This window comes from Budorcas taxicolor, chromosome 2 (genome assembly GCF_023091745.1).
Source record: "Budorcas taxicolor isolate Tak-1 chromosome 2, Takin1.1, whole genome shotgun sequence".
Lineage (NCBI taxonomy): Eukaryota > Metazoa > Chordata > Mammalia > Artiodactyla > Bovidae > Budorcas > Budorcas taxicolor.
In genome coordinates, this window is record NC_068911.1 from 121,080,485 (window position 1) to 121,104,899 (window position 24,415).

At 38.5% G+C, this 24,415-nt stretch overlaps 1 protein-coding gene across 1 annotated transcript in view; it reads left to right on the forward strand.

Moving 5' to 3' along the window:
* The window catches only part of CNTNAP5 (contactin associated protein family member 5), a 1,081,620-nt gene that overhangs the window by 741,032 nt on the left and 316,173 nt on the right, over window positions 1-24,415 (forward strand). Inside the window, exon 13 of the mRNA XM_052655589.1 lies at window positions 15,137-15,337. Within this exon, the coding sequence (XP_052511549.1) occupies window positions 15,137-15,337 (201 nt within the window). The remainder of the gene's footprint in view (window positions 1-15,136; window positions 15,338-24,415) is intronic.

The following is a 24,415-nucleotide window of genomic DNA, read 5'->3' on the forward strand; positions in this document are numbered from 1 at the left end:
AAGCACCCCTACAAATTAATTCAACAGCAGTAACAAATACTTCCATTTGAAAATGGATGAGCTACCATGGTATGGATGATTGAATCTGATAATACTTTTAAACTTTTATTATGTTAATTAATTAAGTAATTTTTGGCTGTGCCCCATGCATACAGGATATTAGTTCCCCAACCAAGTGTGGAACCCATGTCTCCTGCAGTGGAAGTGCTGAGTCTTAACCACTGTATCACCAGGGAAATAGTGTTTGCTTTTGGAAAACTATTTAATCCGTTGTTCTTAGCTGTGTGTGTGTGTGTGTGTGTGTGTGTGTGTGTGTGTGTGTGTGTGTGTGTGGTTGTAAGAGCACATTCACATGGATTTGCTGGGGCAGAGTAGAATGGTTTTGAGCCTTTTCTATATGTGAAGCATTGTATGAAGCTCTATCTTATTTTCCTCAAAGTTTTATTCTGAAAAATTCAAACCTACAGAAAAGTTGACAGCATACTAAAATGAGCATCCATAAACTTTTCACCTAAACTGTCCAAATATGAACATTTTGCCCCATTTACCCACATTTGTGCTACTCTTAGCTCCTCTCTCCCTTTCTCTCTCCTGTCCTTTCTTTTTTCTCATAGAAAAATGTTTATTTCTAAACTATTTGAAAGCAGACTGTAGACATGGTGATAATTTAAATCTGAAGACTTCACTTGTACCAATATACACAATGCTATATAAGCACAAGACTAAAACCATAGTTTAGTTTTATTTTTATAGTAAGAACAATAAAGATCACTTTAATGAATGTTATCCAATATATAATTCATCTTGTCCCTACACTGTCTTTTATAGCAATGTCTTTTTGTTTGACTCTCAAGCACTTTCTATATGTGGGATTTAATTGCCCTGTCTTTTTAATTTCTTTTAACTAGAAAGCCAGGTCCCCTACACCATCTTGTTTTGGTCATTTTTCAAGACAGACATTAAGTTTTTGAAGAGTACAAACCAGTTGTAATTAAAATGTTCCAAAGTGGAGAGCAGTAAGAGAGGGATGGAGTGGGAGTTTGAAGTTATGAGATGTAAACTGTTACACAGAGAATAGATAAGCAAGGTCCTATTGTACAACACAGGGAATTATATTCAATATCCTGTGATAAATCATAATGGAAAAGAATATTTTTCACATATATATTTCATATATGATGTCCAACTATTTGCGACCTCATGGACTGTAGCTCACCAGGCTCCTATATCCATGGAATTCTCCAGGCAAGAATACTGGAGTAGACTGCCATTTCCTCCTCCGCATTATCTCCCTGGCCCAGGGATTGAACCCATGTCTCTTGCATCTTCTACATTGGCAGGGAGATTCTCAGCTGTACCACCTGAGAAGCCCCCTTGTTTCAGTTGAAACTTATAAATTATTTTACTTTAATATGTTTTTACTATTATCATTACATTTATTGATGCTCAGATTGTCCCATGTATAGCTGGTAATGATCCCTTTAAATCTGTTCCTATGTCTTTCATGAGTGACCTCATTAATCTTGGAACACTTGCATGCTTTCTAGTCCAAGATGTTCCAATATGTTACCTTGAACTTTCCCTGCCTGACCCAGACTCAGATGTTTTCCCAAAGAAGCCTAGTCCCTTTTGGTAGCACATGGTATTTGAAAATTAAGATCTAGATGTTTGGTTTTTTTTATTGCTTCTCCATCTTTCTTATGGACACAGGTAAAAAATGCTTGTATGTGTGTGTTTAATTTATGAATTTATATACTTAACTTTAATGCAAATCCACGACCATCAGATCTTTTCTCATCATTCCATCATCCATATGTACTTCTCACATACTGAGAAACTATCTCTACAAAATCAATATATGTATACCTATGGCTGATTCATGTTGATGTTTGTCAGAAACTAACACAATTCCGTAAAGCAGTTATCTTTCAATTAAAAAATAAATAAATTTAAAAGTGAAAAAATATATTTTATAATTTATTCTATCCTATAATACTCATCAACAGATTCAGAATCAAATAGCAATGACACTACTGATAACAAGGTAAAGATTGACTTAAATTTTGCATTTTGTTTTTAGACTATAGCCTCAGGATGTATAGCTGAACAGAATACTGTATTTTAAAAGTTACTTTAATTATTTTTTTCTCCTTTGTGGTTATCTTATGTATTTAATATATAGTCAAGCTTTTTTTTATATTCAGTTTTGGTGTTTGTCTCTTCTCATCTTTATGATTTAATTTTATGTTTTAAAAATGTAAAATATTTTCTTATTACAAAAACCAAATATAGCAACAATGGTTGACTGGTTACATCTTGTTCTCTCTCATAGTCTTCACTCTGTTCTTACCCATCTGCTCTATATAATCATTTAGTTTATCCTTGTCTGTAGCCCTATTTCTCCTTTCTTCTTACAAAACCCGTAGCATAGTCTTTTGCACCTTGTTACCCTGAAATGATTCTGTCTATCCTGGAAATAATTCTAGATTAGTTTAAAGAAATCTTACATGGTCTTTATTATGGTTACACAGTATTTCACTGTGTCAGTTAACTATCCTCCATTCGATCAGACTGCTGTTGGTAGATATTTATATTTTTCTAATATTCTGCTATTTGCAATAGATATTCTGGGCTGTATGACAGAATTTCAAGTACATATCGAAACATAGTGTCCTATCATATCACTTTGTGGTTGATTTTAAGTACTGTCACTGAAGCCAGTAAAAATATTGGTAGTCTGTTGAAGGTTTAGTTCAGTGATAAGTGAATACCTACTGTGGGTCAGGTGCTAGGCAAGCAAAGGCTTATGAGACATTCTTTTCCCTTGCTGAGCTTGCAGTTTATGGAAAGGTCTGAGTAAACAAGCTGGCATAACAGTACTTGAGTGAGACAAACATGGGGTGCTCGTAGAGTTAGAGAAGTTTTCCCACTGGAGATGAAGTTGGCATGTCACTGATACTGTGACGAAAGAAAGATGAATAATTTCACTTTCTTCTTGAGCTTTCATTTGGTCAGTCACCTTCAAAACCAGAATTTAAGATCCATGGAAGAAGAATAAGGAGATTCTTCCATTTTCACAAGGCTTGTCTACTTTTGTGACCTGGAGAGAGGCAACATAAATGCTGGGTATCCTTTCTGAGGACTTGTTTTTTAATCATTAAGTCTGAACCCATGCAGATCCTATGGACTGTGGCACACTAGGCTTCCCTGTCCTTCACTATATCCAAAGTTTGCTCAAACTCATGTCCATTGAATTAGTGATGCTATCTTACCATTTCATCTTCTGGCACTGCCTTCTCCTCCTGCCTTCAATCTCTCTCAGCATCAGGGTCTTTTCCAATGAATCTGTTCTTCACATCAGGTGGCCAAAGTGTTGAAGTTTCAGCTTCAACATCAGTCCTTCCAATGAATATTCAGGGTTGATTTCTTTTAGGATTGACTGGTTTGATATCCTTGTTGCCCAAGGAACTCTCAAGAGTCTTCTCCAGCACACAATTCAAAAGCATCAGTTCTTCAGTGTTCAACTTTCTTTATGGTCCAACTCTCACATCTGTACATGACTACTGAGAAAACCATATCTATGACTATACAGACATTTGTCAGCAAAGTGATGTCTCTGCTTTTTAATATACTGTCTAGTTTTGTCATAGCTTTTCTTCCAAGGAGCAAGTGTCTTTTAATTTCATGGCTGCAGGACTAAGGCAAACCTTTTGCAATCAGCTTCCTACCCTGTGAGTTCCATCTTGGCTACCTTAACTCTTCCAAACAAAGGATGTACTCAGTCACTCAGTCATGTACAACTTGCGACCCTCTGGATTGTAGTCTGCCAGGCTCCTCTGTGCATGGGATTTTCTAGTCAAAATACTGGAGTGGGTTGCCATTTCCATCTCCAAGGGATCTTCTCAGCCCAGCGACTGAACTTGCATGTCTTGCACCTCCTGCATAGGCAGACAGATTCGTTACCACTGTGCCATCTGGAAAGCCCAGGGACTGCTATCTACTGTATACTTGTGATTCAGGTACTGGGTAATATATATTCTCTTAGAGTGTAATTCACATGGTAAAGTATGAGGTAGAAATTGTTTATCATTTGCATTTTGAGGAAACAGAAGTTCACAGAGTTTGGAGAGTATTCCAGCGTCACTCTGTTAGTAACTGACAAATCTAAGGATTGAATTCAAGTTGGATCCAGTGCCTAGATTTTTCCTCAGAAAGCACCACAACAGTGCTTATCACAAATGTGGTCCTAAAGACCTCATGAAAATGTCTCACAGCAACCAAAGCCCCTCTCTGATTGTTAGGTGACTTTGATTTGCAGTCTGCTTTCCCTTCTTCCCCTGCCCAGGAGGCGGGCACAGGCTCAAAGCTGTGGTTTTTCTGGTAGTCATGTACATATGTGAGAGCTGAACCATAAAGAAGGCTGAGCACCGAAGAATTGATGGTTTTGAATTGTGGTGATGGAGAAGTCTCTTGAAAGTCTGTTGGACAGCAAAGGGATCAAACCACAACCCCATACATGCTGCTGTGAATCTTTTAATTTCCATGGGACCTTCTTTCTTAGAACCAGCTATAAATCCCTCTAGCTCAGGGTCCAGCATGGCGTTCAGCCTGGTAACCCTCAAGATACTCAGTCCCTAAGTGTGTTCTGCATACAGTCGACTTTTCATGAATTTTCTTTGGATAAACCAGTTAATCAGAAACAAACAAGCACCATGCAATTGCACATGAAATCCATTCAAGATCACGCCCCCTCCTCCAAGATCAGAAAACAGATTCCCCAGGTCTCTTTGATGATGCCACTGATTTTAAAGCAAAGGAAAAGAAAAATAACCCACCAAAGGTATATAAGAAGTAAAGGCTCAGGGAAGTAGTACGATAAATCATGGCCAAGTATGTTGTCTGGAAGTCATAAAGTGTGTGGTCCATGTGGGCTGGTGTTGGAACGGCAGTGGCTGGAATGGGTTCCCCACCCCTCTGCAGCCTGCAGGGCCTACTTCCAGCTAATGCACCATGTATGGTAACTCTATCAGGAGCCTTAAATCAGTAATGCTCCCTCTTCCAAACAGCAGAAGCTCAGACACTGAAAGCAACCATATCTTCAATGGTTTTAGCAGACAAGGAGGATGCTCACCTTGGCCTCTGGGCTGAGCCACAAGAGAGTGAAAACTCTTGCAGAAATTCTGAAACCTTTTAAAGAAGTTGAAAACTGTTTTTCACCTCTTGTCTTCCTTCCTTTTAAAGATTGAGCGGAAGGTTCATGGATCCCCTCATGAGAAGTTCCCAGAACTGTTTCCCACAATGAAATGATGCCTCTGCTCCTTCCTGAATCACTTCATCAGCAGGGCTTGTGACTGTTCAACTCTTATTTCGAGGCCAGTACCCTGAGTCAGCCTCTGAGTTCTGCTCAGTGCTGTGAGTTTGATTCAGTGCTCAGAGCACCACTGCTTAATGGGTATATCCAGTTTACAGATGTGGAGACTGAGGCTGTGGGAGGCTCCCTGTCTCTGCCTTGTTCAGGAATTTGGTCAGTGGCAGAGCTGGCAGCCAGATCTGTTGATTCCAAAGCCTTTGCTTTCCTCCATCACATCTGCCTTCACTAACCACAGAAACCCTTTCCAAGCTGATATCTACTCAGTAGACATTGCCTTAGATTTAAATGGGGAGATAAGGGACAAACATATGAAAAATTAAATAACTGTCAGTGCAAAATGACAAGAAATGGCATAAATGGTAAATAAATGGTAAAGACAGTGCTTTGAGAATTATTTAAGCTATCTTTACCCTTGGCATAGAAAATTCACTTTGTCAACTTAGATAACTGTACCAGAAGTGACCCTGGCAACCTTACTACAGACTTGTTTTATTGCAATAGGAGTATAAGTGAATTGGCACACTTTTCAAAGGACTGTAAGCAGCTCCCCACAGTGATTTAAGTTCAATTAAGCTGAGTATTGACAATCTGTAGACTTCTCTCTTCCTTCCAAGCATTGTGAGAGAAAATTTACAGTTTTTTCCTTGCTCTGCAGAGTCAGATATTTGTGTAGAATGTGGTTTTATTAATCAGAGTTATCACGTGTTTCTCTCTCTTTTTTCACTTTTCTTCTGTTTGCTTTTTTTCCTTAGTGGTGATCTCCGTGGTTACAGATGAAACATCTTATAGCATCTGTAAGGACTACTATTAATAATAATAGTGATCATCACAATAATAATACCAATCAGATAGAATGAGAATCAAAATAAGAGAGTTAAATGCTTGCTCTGTGTGTAAAGAATTTATTTTCTGAAATGAAAGCAAGAATAATCAAGGTGGATCACCTAAAGCTCCAGGATGAAGGTTCTTAAACAATTTTCCTGGGGTGATGACTAGGAAAGATTTCACAGGAAAGATAAAGATATGGACTATTCTGGAATATCCTGCTATTGCTACTCTGCTGGCACTCTGTGAAATCTTTTTTACTTTTCTCTTGTTGATGTTGAGTGTGTGTGTTTTGATCTTATCACTTGAAAATTATTTTACATGTGGACACTTATACAATAAGTCCCCTACATATGAACAAGCTCCATTCTGAGAGCACATTCATGAGCCCAATTTGTTCATAAATCTAACAAAGTTAGTCTAGATACCCAACTAACACAATCGGCTGTATCTATATGCATTATACTGTTCAGTTCAGTTCATTTCAGTCGCCCAGTCGTGTCCGACTCTTTGCAACCCCATGAATCTCAGCATGCCAGGCCTTCCTGTTCATTACCATCTCCTGGTGTTCACTCAAACTCACGTCAGTGATGCCATCCAGCCATCTCATCCTCTGTTGTCCCCTTTTCCTCCTGCCTCCATTCCCTCCCAGCATCAGAGTCCTTTCTAATGAATCCACTCTTCGCATGAGGTGACTATACTAGGTTTTTAATACTTGTTACACAAATAATACATAAGAAACAAACACAAAAATATAAACATCTTTAATATTACAGTACAGTATCTTGGCAAGTACATACAGTAGTATAGTACAATTGGCACACAGCGCCTGGCATTAAGTGAACAGGCAAGAAGAGTTACTGACTGGACAGAGAGGACGTGGGATATAGTAAACTGAAGAATCGTCAGCAATAGGAGACAGAGGGCAAACTGCAATTTACTCATGCTTGGCCCTGATGGAACATACGTTTACATCTTTGCAACTTGAGCGTTCATATGTAGGGGACTTACTGTACATGCTGACGATTAACCTCCTCTTGATAAAGATTTCCTGAAGTCTTACAGGGTGCTTAGTGCTAGCCAAGATACTGATGGTCCACAGATGAAAGGCCAGTGTTAACCTGTCCATTCTTAAGGGAAACAGAATACAGTTTCTCTATCACCTCCTCCAACCCAGCCCCAGCAGACCTCTGGGCATCCTCACTTACTCATAATCTCAAGAGTGCTTATATTAGCATGAAGCATTTGTGGTTCTCCTATATATGCCACTTTTCCCCTCAAATGATGGTAAGATTTTGAAAGAGTTCAGCATGCCTTATTCTCCTGTTTCTGTGCCCTGGGGACTAGCACACAGTATATACAGAATGATATATTTCACATCCTGGGAGGTCTCAGGTTTGTAAGAAGATAGACTTGAAAGCTAAATCCACAAAGCAACATAGGAAATGCTGTACTAGTCTTCATAACAACCCTTGTCATGTTTTTGAAATGAAGCCTTGGATCTTTATAACACATGCTGTTTGATGGCCTATAACCCATAAGTTCTTTATAGTTAAAGGTGGAATAATACCTTACAGCATCACTTATATTCAGGCAAGTGCACTGGACTGAATCCTGTATTTTTTTTTTTTTAATTCGGGTTTATTTGCTTTGCAGTGTTGTATTAGTTTCTGCTGGACACACAAGTGAATTAGCAGTATGCATTCATATACCCCTCTTTTTTGGATTTCCTTACCATTTAGGTCACCACAGAGTTTGCAAGGCAGAAATAGAGGCACAGATATAGAGAACAGGTGTATTGACACTAAGGAGGAAAATAGGAGATGGGATGAATGGTGTATGCTATGAGATAGGGATTGAAATATATACATACTATTGATATATGTATAAAGTAGTTAACTAATGACAACCTACTGTATAGCACAGGGAACTCTGCTTAATGTTCTATGGTGAGTGCTGCTTTTAAAAAGCGAACATTTTGTTTTTTCAGTTCAGTACAGTTCAGTCGCTCAGTCATGACCAACTCTTTGTGACCCCATGAACCGCAGCATGCCAAGCCTCCTTGTCCATCACCAACTCCTGGAGTCTACCCAAACCCATGTCCATCAAGTTGGTGATGCCATCCAACCATCTCATCCTCTGTTGTCCCCTTCTCCTCTTGCCCTCAATCTTTCCCAGCATCAGGGTCTTTTCAAATGAGTCAGCTCTTCTCATCAGGCGGCCAAAGTATTGGAGTTTCAGCTTCAACATCAGTCCTTCCAATGAACACCCAGGACTGATCTCCTTTAGGATGGACTGATTGGATCTCCTTGCAGTCCAAGGGATTCTCAAGAGTCTTCTCCAACACCACAGTTCAAAAGCATCAATTCTTCAGTGCTCAGCTTTCTTTATAGTCCAACTCTCACATCCATACATGACCACTGGAAAAACCATAGCCTTGACTAGACGGATCTTTGTTGGCAAAATAATGTTTCTGCTTTTTCTTTCCAAGGAGTAAGCGTCTTTTAATTTCATGGCTGCAATCACCATCTGCAGTGATTGTGGAGCTCAGAAAAATAAAGTCAGCCATTGTTTCCATTGTTTCCCCATCTATTTGCCATGAAGTGATGGGACCAGATGCTATGATCTTAGTTTTCTGAATGTTGAGCTTTAAGCCAACTTTTTCACTCCTTTTTCACTTTCATCAAGAGGCTTTTTAGTTCCTCTTCACTTTCTGCCATAAGGGTGGTGTCATCTGCATATCTGAAGTTATTGATATTTCTTCTGGCAATCTTGATTCCAGCTTGTGTTTTCCCCAGCCCAGCATTTCTCATGATGTACTCTGTATAGAAGTTAAATAAGCAGGGTGACAATATACAGCCTTGATGTACTCCTTTTCCTATTTGGAACCAGTCTGTTGTTCCATGTCCAGTTCTAACTGTTGCTTCCTGGCCTGCATACAGGTTTCTCAAGAGGCAGGTCAGGTGGTCTGGTATTCCCATCTCTTTCAGAATTTTCCACAGTTTATTGTGATCCACACAGTCAAAGGCTTTGGCATAGTGAACAAAGCAGAAATAAATGTTTTTCTGGAACTCTCTTGCTTTTCTGATGATCCAGCAGATGTTGGTAATTTGATCTCTGATTCCTCTGCCTTTTCTAAATCCAGCTTGAACATCTGGAAGTTCATGGTTCACATATTGCTGAAGCTTGGCTTGGAGAATTTTGAGCATTACTTTACTAGCGTGTGAGATGAGTGCAATTGTACAGTAGTTTGAGCATTCTTTGGCATTGCCTTTTTTTGGAATTGAAATGAAAATTGACCTTTTCCAGTCCTGTGGCCACTGCTGAGTTTTCCAAATTTGCTGGCATATTGAGTGCAACACTTTCACAGCATCATCTTTCAGGATTTGAAATAGCTCAACTGGAATTTCTTTACCTCCACTAGCTTTGTTCATAGTGATGCTTCCTAAGGCCCACCTGACCTCACATTCCAGGAAGTCTGGCTTTAGGTGAGTGATTACATATAATTGCCATATAACTTTCTATAATTTTAAGATGTATAATGTGCTGATTTTATACACTTATATATTACAGTATGATTACCATGCTTAGCTAACACCTCTATTATGTCATGTAATTATTTTCTTTTTTTCTAGTGGGAACGATTAAGACCTAGTGTCTTAGCAACTTTGCAGTTTATAATACAGTACTGTTGACGAATTATTAAGCTGTGCATTAGATATCCAGAACTTATTTATCTGCTAATCACAAGTTTGTGCACTTAAAACAACATCTATCCACTTCCAATATTATAGTAATTAATACTATATGATATTAGCATAAAAATAGCCGCATATGCCAGTAGAACAGAATAGAGAGCACAGAAATAAGTTCTCACATAAAGGATCAATTGATATTTGACAAGGGAGCCAAGAATACTCAAGAGTAAAGGATAATCTCGTCAACAAATGGTGTGGGAAAACTGGACAGGCAAATAATCAGACAAAAATTAACTTGAAAAAGAGTAAAAACTTCAGCAGAAGGTCTAATGGCATAAAAACCTAGAAGAAAACATAAGGCAGAAATCCCTTTGACATTCTGACAATGTTTTTTTTTACTCTGACAACAGAAGCAGAAGAAACAAACAAACAAACAAAAAAATCAGTAAGTGGGACTACATCAGATTAAAGAGATTCTGCACAGCACAAGAAATAGTCAACAAAATTAAAAAGCCATCTCAGAAATTAGAGATAATATTTGCCAGCCATTTATTGGATAATAAACATTAAAATGCATAATAACTTATTTTAGACTAACAAGATCCTTAGTGAATTGAATAAGTTTCTACCAGTTCAAAAATCTTCAAATGCAGTCCTTTCTCAAGCAGACAATTTGTCTTGAGTAACTCAATACTTTTATTCCTTTAAGCAAGTTAGAAAGAGGGGCTCTGTTTCTCATCATGGGACTGAATACAATGGAAGAAACAATAGAAAATGACCTGGGTAGCAAACTGTGGTATCAAGGGCAATGATTTTCTAGGTTTCTGGGTCTATGAGGACTAAACGACATATTCTGTTGTAGACATTTCTCAAATGCAAGGAATGAAAATAAATCTAGAAGGCTATTTCAGAGTGAAAAGGTAATTCAACAAGATAATAATCATTTATTATATACAGCAGCAGCTATATCACAAGGAGTCTGCTAGCTAACCTCCTTTGCAGGATGAGTTTCCCACCCCTAACCTGCTAAGCATTGAGGTCCCAGTCCTCATTTTAATGTCATAGAAAAGTTTGAATATAAAGATTTTTCACTCTTTTGTGTGCCAGACAACCAGTTACGTGTCCATGTAAAACATAATACTGCATCATTATATCATCATGGATGGAAAGATTAATATAAATATACTGTTTACCAATGAGGAAACTTTAGAGATGTATATAACTTGTTCAAGGTCTTCCTGCTAGAGTAGAACATAGACGTTCATCAGATGGGTGGGCTTCTAAAGCCAGGCTGTCTCATGGTACCTTGAAGCCTTAAATGCATTTTTAGAGACTAGCAGTTAGGGTGGATGCCATGTGGCAGAGGGATGGTGCTGGAGGCAGATCAGCTGAGGGTGGTGTTTAGAGCCTGGAGGATTTTATGATGCTCTGCCAATCATAGATTTTAGCTGATTTCCTCCTTGGTCTCTGCATGAAACTGGACTTACTTGAGTTAGAGGGAAACCTGTTTGGTTTCCTTGTGTGAAAATCCAAGTTCACAGACTACCAGGGGGAAGCATTTTCCATTCTGGGACTTTCGAATCTGGTATGTTTTTCCCATGGATCTGCAGAGAGAAGGTCAAGCTCAGTGCGTTTCTCCTGTAGGTGTTTGTGGGTCTTCCTTTCTGGATTGGGAAACAACCTTCTTGAAGCAGGCTACCCTGGGAACTACAAGAGACCAGTCATAGCTTCTCCTGTTTTTAATGCTTTTGTTAATATCAGCATCAGGTATCTGTGAGCTCCTGGGATTGGAGATGCCATATATCTTTATCTAAGTAGTACACACAGATGTCTATCAAATACCTAGTTATTTAGTTAATAACAGAGTTCCTCACACTGATCTCCTCTCTTAATCTTCCTCTACAGTTGGCATCATTGCTGCTTTTTAAAGTATAATTGATGAAGAAACTGAACTTCAGAAAAGTAATCGTTTGACCAAGTATGCTTAGCCAATAAGTGTAAGGCTGACTCACAGATCTAGATCTTCTGAGGCCAAAATTCACGCTCCATCCATTGCCCACTGACTAAATTACCATCTTGAACATTTAGCTCATGAGCCCAGTTTTATTTATAGTATATGTAGGTCCATGCATGGATCACCCTCCATCCCCCTAAAAGCCTATTCAAAATGAATGTTGCTTGAGATCTTTCACCTATACCTTCCCTCGCTAAAACTACCTGTCTGTACCTTATTCCATGTATCAGGAACATCAGCCATCAAAGCTGACTCTTCTGAGTGGCACTGACCCCTGGCTTTTCATGTTTCATCAGGTTCAGGGCCTAATCTGCACAGCAACCCAGAAAGTGGGAGAAAAAATAGAAAGTGAGAAAAAGATAACATCCAGTAATCTTCTTATTTTTAGTCTTTATGTTTCTATCACCCAGGAGAAAAATAATGAGATGACAAAGGCTGTCTTTGAAATGAAAACACCTAAGAGACCCTAGGTTTCGAGTAATCATCTCTCTTCCTGTTGGTCAGACTGTGCTTGTGATGTGTGTTAAGTGAATTGAGGGGAGCTTTTGGAGCCCTTAGTTGTTCCTTTGTGTCTTCTGTCTATAGCATATATCAAAAAGTGCCAAGAGTTCAACTGTGAAAACTTCACTCTCCGGGCCCAGAAGGAGGGGTTTGTGATATTCGTGGCTTTGGGATAAAAGATTGTCTCTCTGATACCACTCTTTCCTCTCCGTCTTGTCAAAGATAGAGTAAGATTTTGGAAAAAAATGAGCTAATGAGTAAATGAATAAGCAAATTGTTTAATTAGTGTATGAACACTGGATGGATAAAGGTATGAAAATCTGTAAATTTAGAAGGAAATCCAAATTTGTGTAATTTAGTGATGCTGTGAGGACCAATTTTGGAGTCAGACAGAGTGGACACATTGAGATTGGGGACAAGTTTACTTTCTCTTTCTTTCTTATATCTGTATCTATATGGATACTTATAATATCTATACTTGTATCTATATTTATATTGATATCTGTCATGATTGTTATGAGTACTGGTGATAATGTATGTAAAATATCTTAGAATGAAACAGTAACATGGCATCTCATTAGAGTTCTGTTTCTTGTAAGTACCATGAACATTTCAAAATTGGCAGTTTCTATTTCTCCCTCTACAGTGTTGTATTACTGAATGACTACTTTCTTTGGTTATTTTATTGACATTTGTCTGTACTGGCACCAACATTTTTGAAATTTCTGGTTCATTGTTTGTGTAACATTATTATTTTTACCAATATGAATCAAGCCTTATTTTTGCTTTCAAAATCAAAATCCAATAAACTTCTGATTTTTTTTAGACTTTATAGAAAATGTCATTCAATTAAACATTGGCGATATGGGTTATCAGGGGGTTGGTTTCGGAAAAGAGTGTTAAGAAGAATCAGAATGTTTGAGCAGAGTTTAATTTTCTGCTGCAATAAATATTTCCTCATTTAGGAACTGTGAAGATCAAACTTTCTCTTCCTCCTTTTTCTAATGTATTGAAACTGAAGTGCAGGGCAATGAAGCTACTTATCCTAACTCATATACAGAATTGAGAGAGAGAAAGTAAAACCCGGGGATTCTGCTTGCCAGTTGTTTTTAATATTATTTTCTTTTTCATGGCCAGCTGCCACCATCTTGCTTCTAAGCAGTGCTGGTTATATACTGTAACTAGAAATATTTGTTACAGTGGCAGTACCATTCTCATCTAATAGATATGCTGTGGGTCATTCCTTTACTTCCTAGACTCTGGTTTCCTCATTTGTGAAACTAAATGAGTGAGAGAGAGAGAGAGGACAGAAACCACATGATGTCTGGGCAAGGTTCTTTTTCAGCTCTGAACATCTATGAAGAGTAATGATGTTATTATGTGGGCAAGATTCTCAGATGACAAAAGCTTTTCAAGTCCTCCTATTTCCTCTTTCACTTTATTTGTGAGCAAGTTCGAAATTCAGTTCTATGTCTGATTGCTGAAAATATTTCAGTCTATTATTCCAGAATGCCTGATGCATCCCCAAATGTCTTGTGACATCATAACTTCTTGTCTTAAAACTGATGATAAAATTAAGCCCCTCCAAAAGTGAAGTGACTTGCCCAAGCTCGTTGTTCATAGAATAGCTTTCAAGTGCGGGTCTCCCAAGCTCTAAAAATAAAATTCTTTTCCTCTCTTCACCTTACATTCTTACAAATAGAAGGCAAAGCATGTTCTCCTTCCCTGATCTTTAGGCCCTCATCTCCGCATGCTATTTTAATGTAAAACTCTTAAAATATTTTTGATAAGTAGAAGTATCATGGAGAATAAATAACAAGCTTCAGTTAAGTGCCTTGCATGTATGTGTGTATTACACATTCTCATCCTTTTTATGATGTATATGTCACACATGCTTTCTGTGAATAGGTCTTATTTTCAAAGTGATGCTTATGGTTCTCTGAGAAAATGATCTATGCTAGTGTTTCTCTTGTGAGGAAGACTGTGTATCACTATCTGGAAGTAGTATCTTTGGAGTCAGACATCCTGGGTTCCAATTCTCACTTAGTCATTAACTAACTATATAATCTTAGAAAACCTGCCTAGTTTTCCTTATTCACTTTTCTCTCATTTTTAACATGGCAGGACCAACTCCTTCTGATTTAGATGATTTCAGTTTTATTTATTTATTAATTTTATTTTTGTTCATTTAATTGCCAACAGGTTGTACATTTGATAATTTGTCAGTGATCTCTATTCTTCTGTGTATATCATCATCATGATAGTCATCTCTGAGCATATTTAGTTATATTCTATTTCTGATCACAAAATATCTCATTTCTAAGTTCTTCCCCTTCCAAATTGTCCTTCCCACGACTGATGAATTCATTTCCTTTTATTCCTGTTCTGTTTGTGTTTCTATTTTCGTTTTATGACTTTTCATAAATCATGTCCATTTTCAATGAGAAAATGGACACTAAGCATAGAACTTGTGGAGTAAGGGCTTCACAAATTTAGGTCTTAAGATAATTAACCCCCACAATACCTCTGGGTGGAACTCTAGGAGAAACAAAAATTCTCTGGTTAAATTCTTATCACGAGTAGAGCACTCAAGTGGCAATTAATTGATGCACCTGCAGCCACCAAACATCACACTGCTCACACAATCCTGTTTCATTTTTCCAGCTTTTTGGAGGCCTATAAGCATGATCATCTTTTCACCTTGCTTGGGTTGTGTTTTCTGGGCAGAGGACAAGATCTGGACGTTGATGCAGCACAACAACACAGAATTGACCCATGTGCAAGGTGCCAACCCTGAGAAGCCCTACTCCATGACCTTGGACTATGGAGGCAGCCTGGAGCAGCTGGAAGCAGTGATTGATGGCTCCGAGCACTGTGAGCAGGAGGTAGCTTACCACTGCAAGAGGTCTCGCCTGCTCAACACACCAGGTAAGAAACACCCCTCCTGGGCCCCTTTGCATGTGTCACACAGGGGGACCACAGTGTGACACACGGGCCCCCAACCTTGGAATATCAAGTAGAGAAAGGTTTGCCAACCAGTGGGCTGCACCTATGGTGGTTCCCTATACAATGAGAAAAATGCCACCAGGAGAGACACTTGATGGACTAGTTCTTTCTCTGGTGCCCAGGCTGTGACCTCATGGGGGTTCTGTAGCCTCTCAAGGTTCTCTCCTCATCTTCAAAAAAGGGACAGTAACAGCACTCATTTTGCAATACTGGTGAGAATGGAAATTTTCTTGAGAGCAATGACTCTTGAACTAGACTTAGAAAGTGTGAAGGAGGAAATGGTTTTTCCAGCAGATTAGAAAGCATCAAGGATTTCAGCACATTCACCAAACTGCAGTGAGTTATATTTGGGGAAAGGATGCATAATGGGGCAGTATTAGGCAATGAGATCAGTGGGTAGGCTGGCATATCCTGTGTGTTTACAGTACTCATGTTATCTGAAAAGTGCAGGCCTGAATTGAAACGACTCTTTTTTTTTTTTTTTTTAATGGGTATGCTACTTTATTAACATTTAATTTTCACCAAGAATTCAAGTACATGCTAGCTTTATGTTCAGATTTTTGAAATGAAGATAAAAAGGAAAATAGCTCTAAGGGTGCAATGTATTTAACACTGCATACTATATTCAACAACCAGACAAACCAGGGGGATTTAATGGTACACTTAGAAGCACAAGTATAGGGACAAGCCCTGGAACTGGAGGGAAAACCTACAATTCGGGACTGAACAGGGGTCCTTGGTTGCTGACAGAATCTCCCCTTCACTCTAGAACTGAGACAAATCAGGGGAGTCTGTCAGTATGCAAAAACCACAATTCAGGACAAACAGTAACAGGATAGATTGGCCAGAGTCAGTTTGAATTGTGAAGGCGAGCATGAAGCAAGCAGAGTTGGTTGGAGGCTGTAAATACTGCAGCTGAAGTCCAGGATTGGTAGAAGAGAACAGACATCTTCTAAAAGGAGAAATCACTGTTTTCAAAAAATAAAGGTTGCTTTAAAAAATTATGTTAACTTTATTTATATATTGATTGTTCTTTTATATTTTCTAGGTCAAATGGTTGATAAAAGGTTGCAAAAGATGCTTCTAAGATTGCTTACCATAATTCAGAAGGGTTTGCAAAATGTCAAGAAGGCTTGGTCAAAGTTGATGCATGCCTCAGGGGTCTGTTATTTTTGTGAATGTCAGTTCATCATTTGTGGCAGGAAAAAAAAAAAAGGCCAATATAACAGGGATGTGGAATATCCAAGAAAGGGTGTCAGAATCTTTAGCCTCAAGGAATTTTATGTTCCTTGAAAGTGAGGAATTCTGAAAGGCTTCAGGAAATTAGGCAATGAAATGTCAAAGAAGAAGAAGTGCTAGAAACCTAACTAAATACAACTACCCACCACCTCACTGATCTAGTGTCTTTAGGGAAGAACTTGTTCTACGTAAGTGAATTTTCCAGGTAATTATCACTTAACCCTTTAAACACCCAAACAGTTTTTAAAGAATTTTTAACTATTTGAAATTAAAATGTTTCTCAAACGGATTACATGTTCCCTTGCCTTCTTAAGCAGAGAATTCTGAATGTGAAATGTAACCTTTTCTTGATTACTTGGGATCATCATTGTGAAAATCAGTTATTTTAGTCTTCGTGGACTCAGCCATGCTTGCAGGGTCGATTAGATCAGAGAGAGGCCCTGCTGGGTGTCCCTTTTTACCAGTGTCCTCAGAGGGTCAATGTTTGTATGTGTTCAGATTCCTTCTCTCCTGACTGTCAAACTTGCCATGTCATTCTCAGCACTCTTTGCAGAGTCTGTGTCAAGAAACCATGCTACCCTCTTCTCATTGTGTTGCTTCTAGTTTCCTCACAATTGGTTTGGTGGAACTTTAGGGAAAATGGAATTATGTTCATTCTGACTATGGAATTTCCTTCATTCATTTATTTTTAATTGGAGTATAATTGCTTTGCAGTGACTTTCCTCCCACCCCCCATACCATCCATATTTGGTTTTCTTTTTCTGATTTACTTCCCTCTATATGACAGACTTATCACTACAAATGACCCAGTTTGTTCCTTTTCATGGCTGAGTAATGTTCCATTGTGTATATGTACCACATCTTCTTTATCCATTCATCTATCCATGGACATTCAGGTTGCTTCCATGCCTGGCTGTTATAGACAGTGCTATTATGAACACTGGTATAGATCTGTCTTTTAAAATTACGTTTTGGGGTTCCTTTAGTATATACATCCTGTGAGATCAGTTTGACTTTACCATTGTCTTGTATACGCTTCTTTTTTAAAATCAAAGTATAGTAGATTTATAAATTGGGTTGGTTTCAGGTGTACAGCAAAGTGATTCAGTTATATATGTATATATTTATATAGTTTTCCCCTTGTAGGTTATTAAAATATTGAGTACAGTTCCCTGTGCTATCCTGTACATAGCTAAATAAGCCCTTTTACTGTAGGTCTTTGTTGTTTATCTATTTTATATATGGTAGTGTGTATCTTTTAATCCCAAACTCTAAATTTATTGCTCCATCTCTTTTGATAACCATGTTTGTTTTCTATGTCTGTGAGTCTGCTTCTATTTTGTAAATAAGTTCATTTGTACCATATTTTAGATTCCACGTATAAGTGATATCATATGGTATTTGTCTTTCTCTGACTTATTTCACTCAGTATGACACTCTCTAGGTTCCATTCATGTTGCTACAATGGCATTATTTCATTCTTTTTAAAGGCTAAGTAATATTCCATCATAAATATGTAACCATATCTTTTTTATCCCTTCATTCGTCAATGGACATTTAGGTTTCTTCCATATCTTGGTTATTGTGAATAGCATGTGCTTTTTGTCTAGCTCAACTGTTATAAATTCCCTGAGCACATACTAGAGAGAGGGTATGACCTAATCACCTTCTAACGTCCCCACCTGTTGATGCCATCAAATTTGGGGTTAGGATTTCAACATTTGGATTTTGGAGGGACACACACATTTAGTCCACAAAAGGCACACACCTACAGGGATATTTACCTAATTTCCCTAACTATTATGAAAATCCCTTCCCCTGGGGAGAGATAGAGAGAGCGGAGGAGGGACTAGAGATCATTATCTCCTCCCCAACCTGCTCTCTAGAAGAGCTGAGGAAAGGTCCCCCTTATCTGCTGAATTCAGGGCCCTCCATCAGAACTGTTTTAGTTACTGTATTTGTTACACACATCGTATACAGATATCTTTCTGTATCAGTAAATGTGATTTTATAGCATAATTTTTTTTAATAAGTCTTCCATTATATGGATGTATCACAATGGACAGAACAGATCTATTTTTGACATTTAGATTTTTCCTCCTTTTTCATTATTATACATGCTGCAAAAACATTTTTGCACACAGATATAATATCTTTAGGATAAGTTCCTTGAGGAGCCATTACCAAGCCAAAGTATGTGCATATTTTGAAGACTTCTGCCATCTTGACATCTGCAGTGGGTCTAAAGTTGTAGCAATTTATACTCCAAACATCACCGTGAGACATCAGGTGTCCATCTCCCAGCACTAGGTATTAATACCTTACTTCAACTTTGGCAATCTGAGAAGTGCAGAGGAGGATCAAAGACAATTTTAAATATTTTTGGTTAGTTAAAAAATATGTAGTCTGATTCCCATAGCTCATTGGAAGGAGATAACTACAGGCAGCCAGGAGTAGTAGAAGCAATAAGATATTGTACATTTTGGCTACAGTGGACTCAGATCAATGAGAGAAGAATGTGCAGGATTCCTTCTTGTTATAGATCCTCCTCTGGACTATACACAATAGATAATAAAGGGAGGAAATGAAAGACAGCAACATGAGAAAAATAAGTAACTTTCTAAATGGCTGCCAGTGACTAAGTGTTTCTCATATTTGAAGATGTCTGTGGGGAGCTACACAAGCATGATCTGTAATCCAAACAACAGTTCCACTCAGTAAGGGTTGTTATCCTACCTGGCATTTTAGGAAACAGAACCTCAGAGAGGGTAGGATGCTTGATCAGTGCCATACAGTTGGCAAGGGACAGACCTGCACCCTGCTCTGCCTCAGGGCAAAGCAAAGAATAAGTAACTAATAAGGATTGCTGTATAGCACAGGCCTATGTAGTACTCTGCAATGGCTTATATGGGAAAGAATCTGAAAAAGAGTCGATATACATAACTGATCACTTTGCTGCACACCTGAAACTAACACAACATTGTAAACAAATTAGATACCAATCAAAATTAAAGGAGAAAGTGAGGATGTGATCTCTGATAGTCATGCAAAACTCAAAGAACCAAAAGTTAAAAGGATATCGGGTCATCAGGGAATACGTGAATTTGCATGACTTTTTTATTTCTTAAGAAAATGTAGATGGAGAGTCGAGTCAGCTGCCAGACCCATGTATATTAAGGCTGTGGGATTGTCAGGGTGGATTGAAGGGAGCAATTCCTGGGCAACTTCACAGGTTGGCAGTGTCCTTGCTCACATGCTGCAGCTTCTAGAGCCCACACACCCCTCCATATGGCTCCGTGTATCCCAAAAACTGTCACCAAAGTCTCCTCTGTCTCCTTCTGCCTGCTCTTGCCTCTGGCTCTGGTTCTGTTCTTCTAGTGGCAACGGAAGCAGAAAGAGGAGAAAGACAAGCAGGATAAGGTCAGGCCTGGTTCAGCACTGTGTCTTTTTCATTTAGTTAGTGACTGAACCATGACACTCATTTTCTGACAGTTTCTTCTGATATTCTCCCCCAGAGCTGCTGATAAGTGCCAGCCAGTGAAATGTGTCATCTGTCTCTTTAACTGAAAGTTTGTACTAGAAACTCTGCAATGGACAAGAATTACAAACCACTGGGGTCCATGAGAAAAGTGTCTGTGTTATTCCCACACATCTTTGTAGTTGTATCTGCTTGCTACTTACTACAGCTTGATGCAAGGCTGAGATGTTGTGCTACAGAGAAGTTTCAAAGACAGCATTACTCAGTCAGCCGGTGCCCAGCAGCACCCTGCCACAGGGCTAGGAGGTGGCCATTTGTGCCCTGGGACAAGGGCTGTGCTGGCTGAGCTCAGGCATTTTCTTAAGGTCAGCACTTCCATAGGAATTTTGCCTGAGGCCAGATCTGAAGGTATCATGTGATAAGCATATGAAATGAAAAAGGATCCAGTTCTGGATGCACACAGAGAATAGAGGAAAAAGTTATTGAGGAAGCACTTTAATCACATAACCAATTTGCTCCATAACCCACAATCTGCCAGCCTAGAAGGAGGACAAGATTGAGAGGGGCATAGGAAGGAGACCTCCTGGGGTGGCGAGGGCCCCTGCAGGCATTGGGGACTGAGAGTCCTATCTGTCCCCCACCCTTTTTTCTAATCATCTCCATGGTGTCTAGAATCCTCACCTTGAATTCACTCATCAGTATAAGTATAGGTGGTATGTATGTTTTTGCACTTAGCACTCTGTGTACAGAAAGCCTATTTAGGAATACCTTTCCCAATAAAGCTGTGAGCTCATAAGGCAGAGATAAGAAGTCAGTCATGATACACATAAAATCATTGGGCATTCAGACCCCATTACTTTGAAATCTAATATCTATAGGACAGCTTGACCTCAAGCAAATCAGTCTTGCAAACAAGTCTGTGGTGAGGATTGTTTAAGTTCCTCAGAACTAATGATTGGGTGCCTGATAGCACCTCAGAACCCCTACTTCTTTCCCAGAAATAGGTACTTATTCGTTTGTTCATGTAGGCATGTCATGAAGGGTTTCCACCTGAAGTCAATTGTTATGGCTAGTAATGTTCCCATGACTTTGAAGGTAATAAAATCCTACTTTCCTTATACTACTTTAAATTCTCAAATTTCCCTTAATTAATGATATTTTAGTGAACATACAGGTAGCTGGCCATATATATAACACATAGTATATAATTTAGACTACATATATATATTACTATATACATACATACACACTATATGTGTATGTATAGTGTGTGTATATGTATAGTGTGCTTAGTTGCTCAGTCGACTCTTTGTGACCCCATGGACTATAGCCCGCCAGGCTCCTCTGTCCATGGGGATTCTCCAGGCAAAAATATTGGAGTGGGTTGCTATGCCCTCCTGCTGGATATACACACTATAATATGTATTTAAAATATGCATTATTTATATTCCATTTGCTGCTGCTGTTTAGTCATTAAATCATCTCCAACTCTTTGTGACCCCATGGAATGTAGCCCACCAGACTCTGTCCATGGGATTTCCCAGGAAGAATACTGGAGTGGGTTGCCATTTCCTTCTCTGGAGATTTTCCCTACCGAGGGATCGAACCTGCATCTTCTACTTGACAGGTGGATTCTTTACCATCTAGTTACCTAGGAAACCCTATGTATACTTATTATATAATCTTTATATGTCCAAATAGATCTGTAAATGCACTTGTGTATAGAAACCCTCATGACCATTTGTAGTATTCAACTTTCAGTGTGTACAAAACTAACATTTAGGTTTAGAAATCTAAGTAAGCAATGATGAGGCCCAAAAATCAAATTACTGATATAAAAAAATAATAGCACTACAAGGTGCTCTGGTGTTTGCTAAACTGAAAACTCTTTGTCCTCAATATCTATACCAAACAAGACCATTAACAGATAATGACAATGTATTTTCTTTTAAGTAATCTTTATTGATTGATTATCCATTATATGCCACATACTTTTCTGGCCAGTGCGAATTAAACAGTGAAAAAGCCAGGGTTTCTGCCCCCATGATTATAATAGGGATGGCAGAAACAAACCAAATACACTTGTGCACGTTTGCACACAAAACACAGGGGTAGAACTGATCCCATAGTGCATGGTCTTTTCATTACACGAGGCTGTCACCATACCATTAAAAACAACTTTTGTCACAGGAGCAATATAATCAAAACCACAAAACTATACCATAACATCTGCAAGACAAAATACCAGGGTAGTATTTGAAATCTCTTTAATAAAAAAGAACTATTTCTACTTTATATACAGCAAGAATCTAATCTATAAAGAAACTCATGGTCCCTGTATTGCACTCTTTGATATCCTCACTGCTGAAGATGACATTGACTCTTGGCTGCTGAGCTCCTTCTGTGCACCAGGTATTTTGAACGTTATTTCATTTAATCCTCTCAATGGTCTTATAAAGTTGGTATTATTTTCATTTTTATTGGTGGAAGGGGAAGCTCTAAGAAACTTTGAGGGTCATGCAAATTCTTGTAGCCACTAAGTGTTAGACACCCATTTCAAATGCATGTCTCTCTAGCTTTCACTTCCATCTACATTCCAAAATAACACCCAGAAAACATAAAAACATTTCAAAGAGGAAGAGAAGATAATCATATAAAAATACAAGTATCCAAATAAATGTTTTATCTTATGTTCTGGTTATCAACTGTTATGTAACAAACCACCATAAAACTTAGTGGTTTAAACAACAGTAATTTTTAAAAATTGAAATATTGTTGATTACAATATCCTGATAGTTTTAGGTGTATAGCAAAATGACTCTGTTATATAGATATTCATTCTTTTCAGAATCTTTTCCCATATAGGTTATTATGAAATATTGAATGTAGTTCCATGTGCTAATCAGTAAGTCCTTGTTGTTTATCTATTTTATATATAGTAGTGTGTATCTGTTCATCCCAAACTCCTAATTTATCCCTCCTCTGCTTCCATTTGGTAACCATACATTTGTTCTCTATGTCTGTGGGTCTATTTCTGTTTTGTAAGTAAATTCATTTGTAGCCTTTTTTTTCAGATTCCACATATAAGCAATATTGTATGATATTTGTCTTTGTCTGATTTACCTCACTTAGTGTGGTAATCTCTAGGTTTATCCATGTTGCTACAAATGGCATTATGCCATTCTTTTTTTATGGCTGACTGGTATTTCATTGTTGCTCAGTCGTATCCGACTCTTTGCAACTCCTGAACTGTAGCCCACCAGGCTCCCCCATCCATGGGATTCTCCAGGCAAGAATACTGGAGTGGGTTTCCATTTCCTTCTCCAGGGAATGTTCCTGACCCAGGGATCGAACCCAGGTCTCCCGCATTGCAGGCAGGCGCTTTAACCTCTGAGCCACCAGGGAAGCCCCGTATATATATACTACTCTTTATCCATTTATCTGTTAAATAACACTTAGATTGCTTCCATATCTTGTCTATTATAAAATAATGATGCCATAAGCATTGAGGTGCATGTGTTTTTTCGAATGATAGTTATTTCCAGACATATGCCCAGGAGTGGGATCAGAAGATCATTTATGCTTAGTTGCTCAGTTGTGTTCAACTCTTTGTGACCCCATGGACTGTAGCCCACAGAGCTCCTCTGTGCATGGGGATTCTCCAGGCAGAAATACTGAGTTGATTGCTATTCTCTCCTCCAGGGGATCTTCCCAATCAGGGATCAAGCCCAGAATCCCACAGGTGGATTCTTTATCATCTGAGCCAACAGAGAAGTCCATGAATATTGGAGTAGATAGCCTATCCCTTTTCCAGGGGATCTTCCCAGCCCAGGAATCGAACAAGGGTCTCCTGCATTGCAGGCAAATTCTTTACCAGCTGAGCTATCAGGGAAGCCCCTGCAGGATCATATGGTAATTTTATTTTTAGTTTCTAAGGAATCTACATACTGTTCCCTACAGTGACTGGTTCCTTTTCCCCCCACACTCTCTCTAGCATTTATTATTTGTTGACTTTTTGATGATGGCCTTACTGATTGGTGTGAGGTGATACTTCATGGTAGTTCTGATGTGCAATTTTAAATAATTACTGATGTTGAACATTTTTTCACATGCCTGTTGGCCATCTGTATGTCTTCTTTGGAGAAATGTCTGTTTAGATCTTCTGCCTATTTTTTTGTTCGGCTTGTTTATTTAATATTGACTTTTATGAGTCATTTGTATAGTTGTGAAATTAATTTCTTGTTGGTGGCATCATTTGAGGATGTTTTCTCCATTCATTTTGC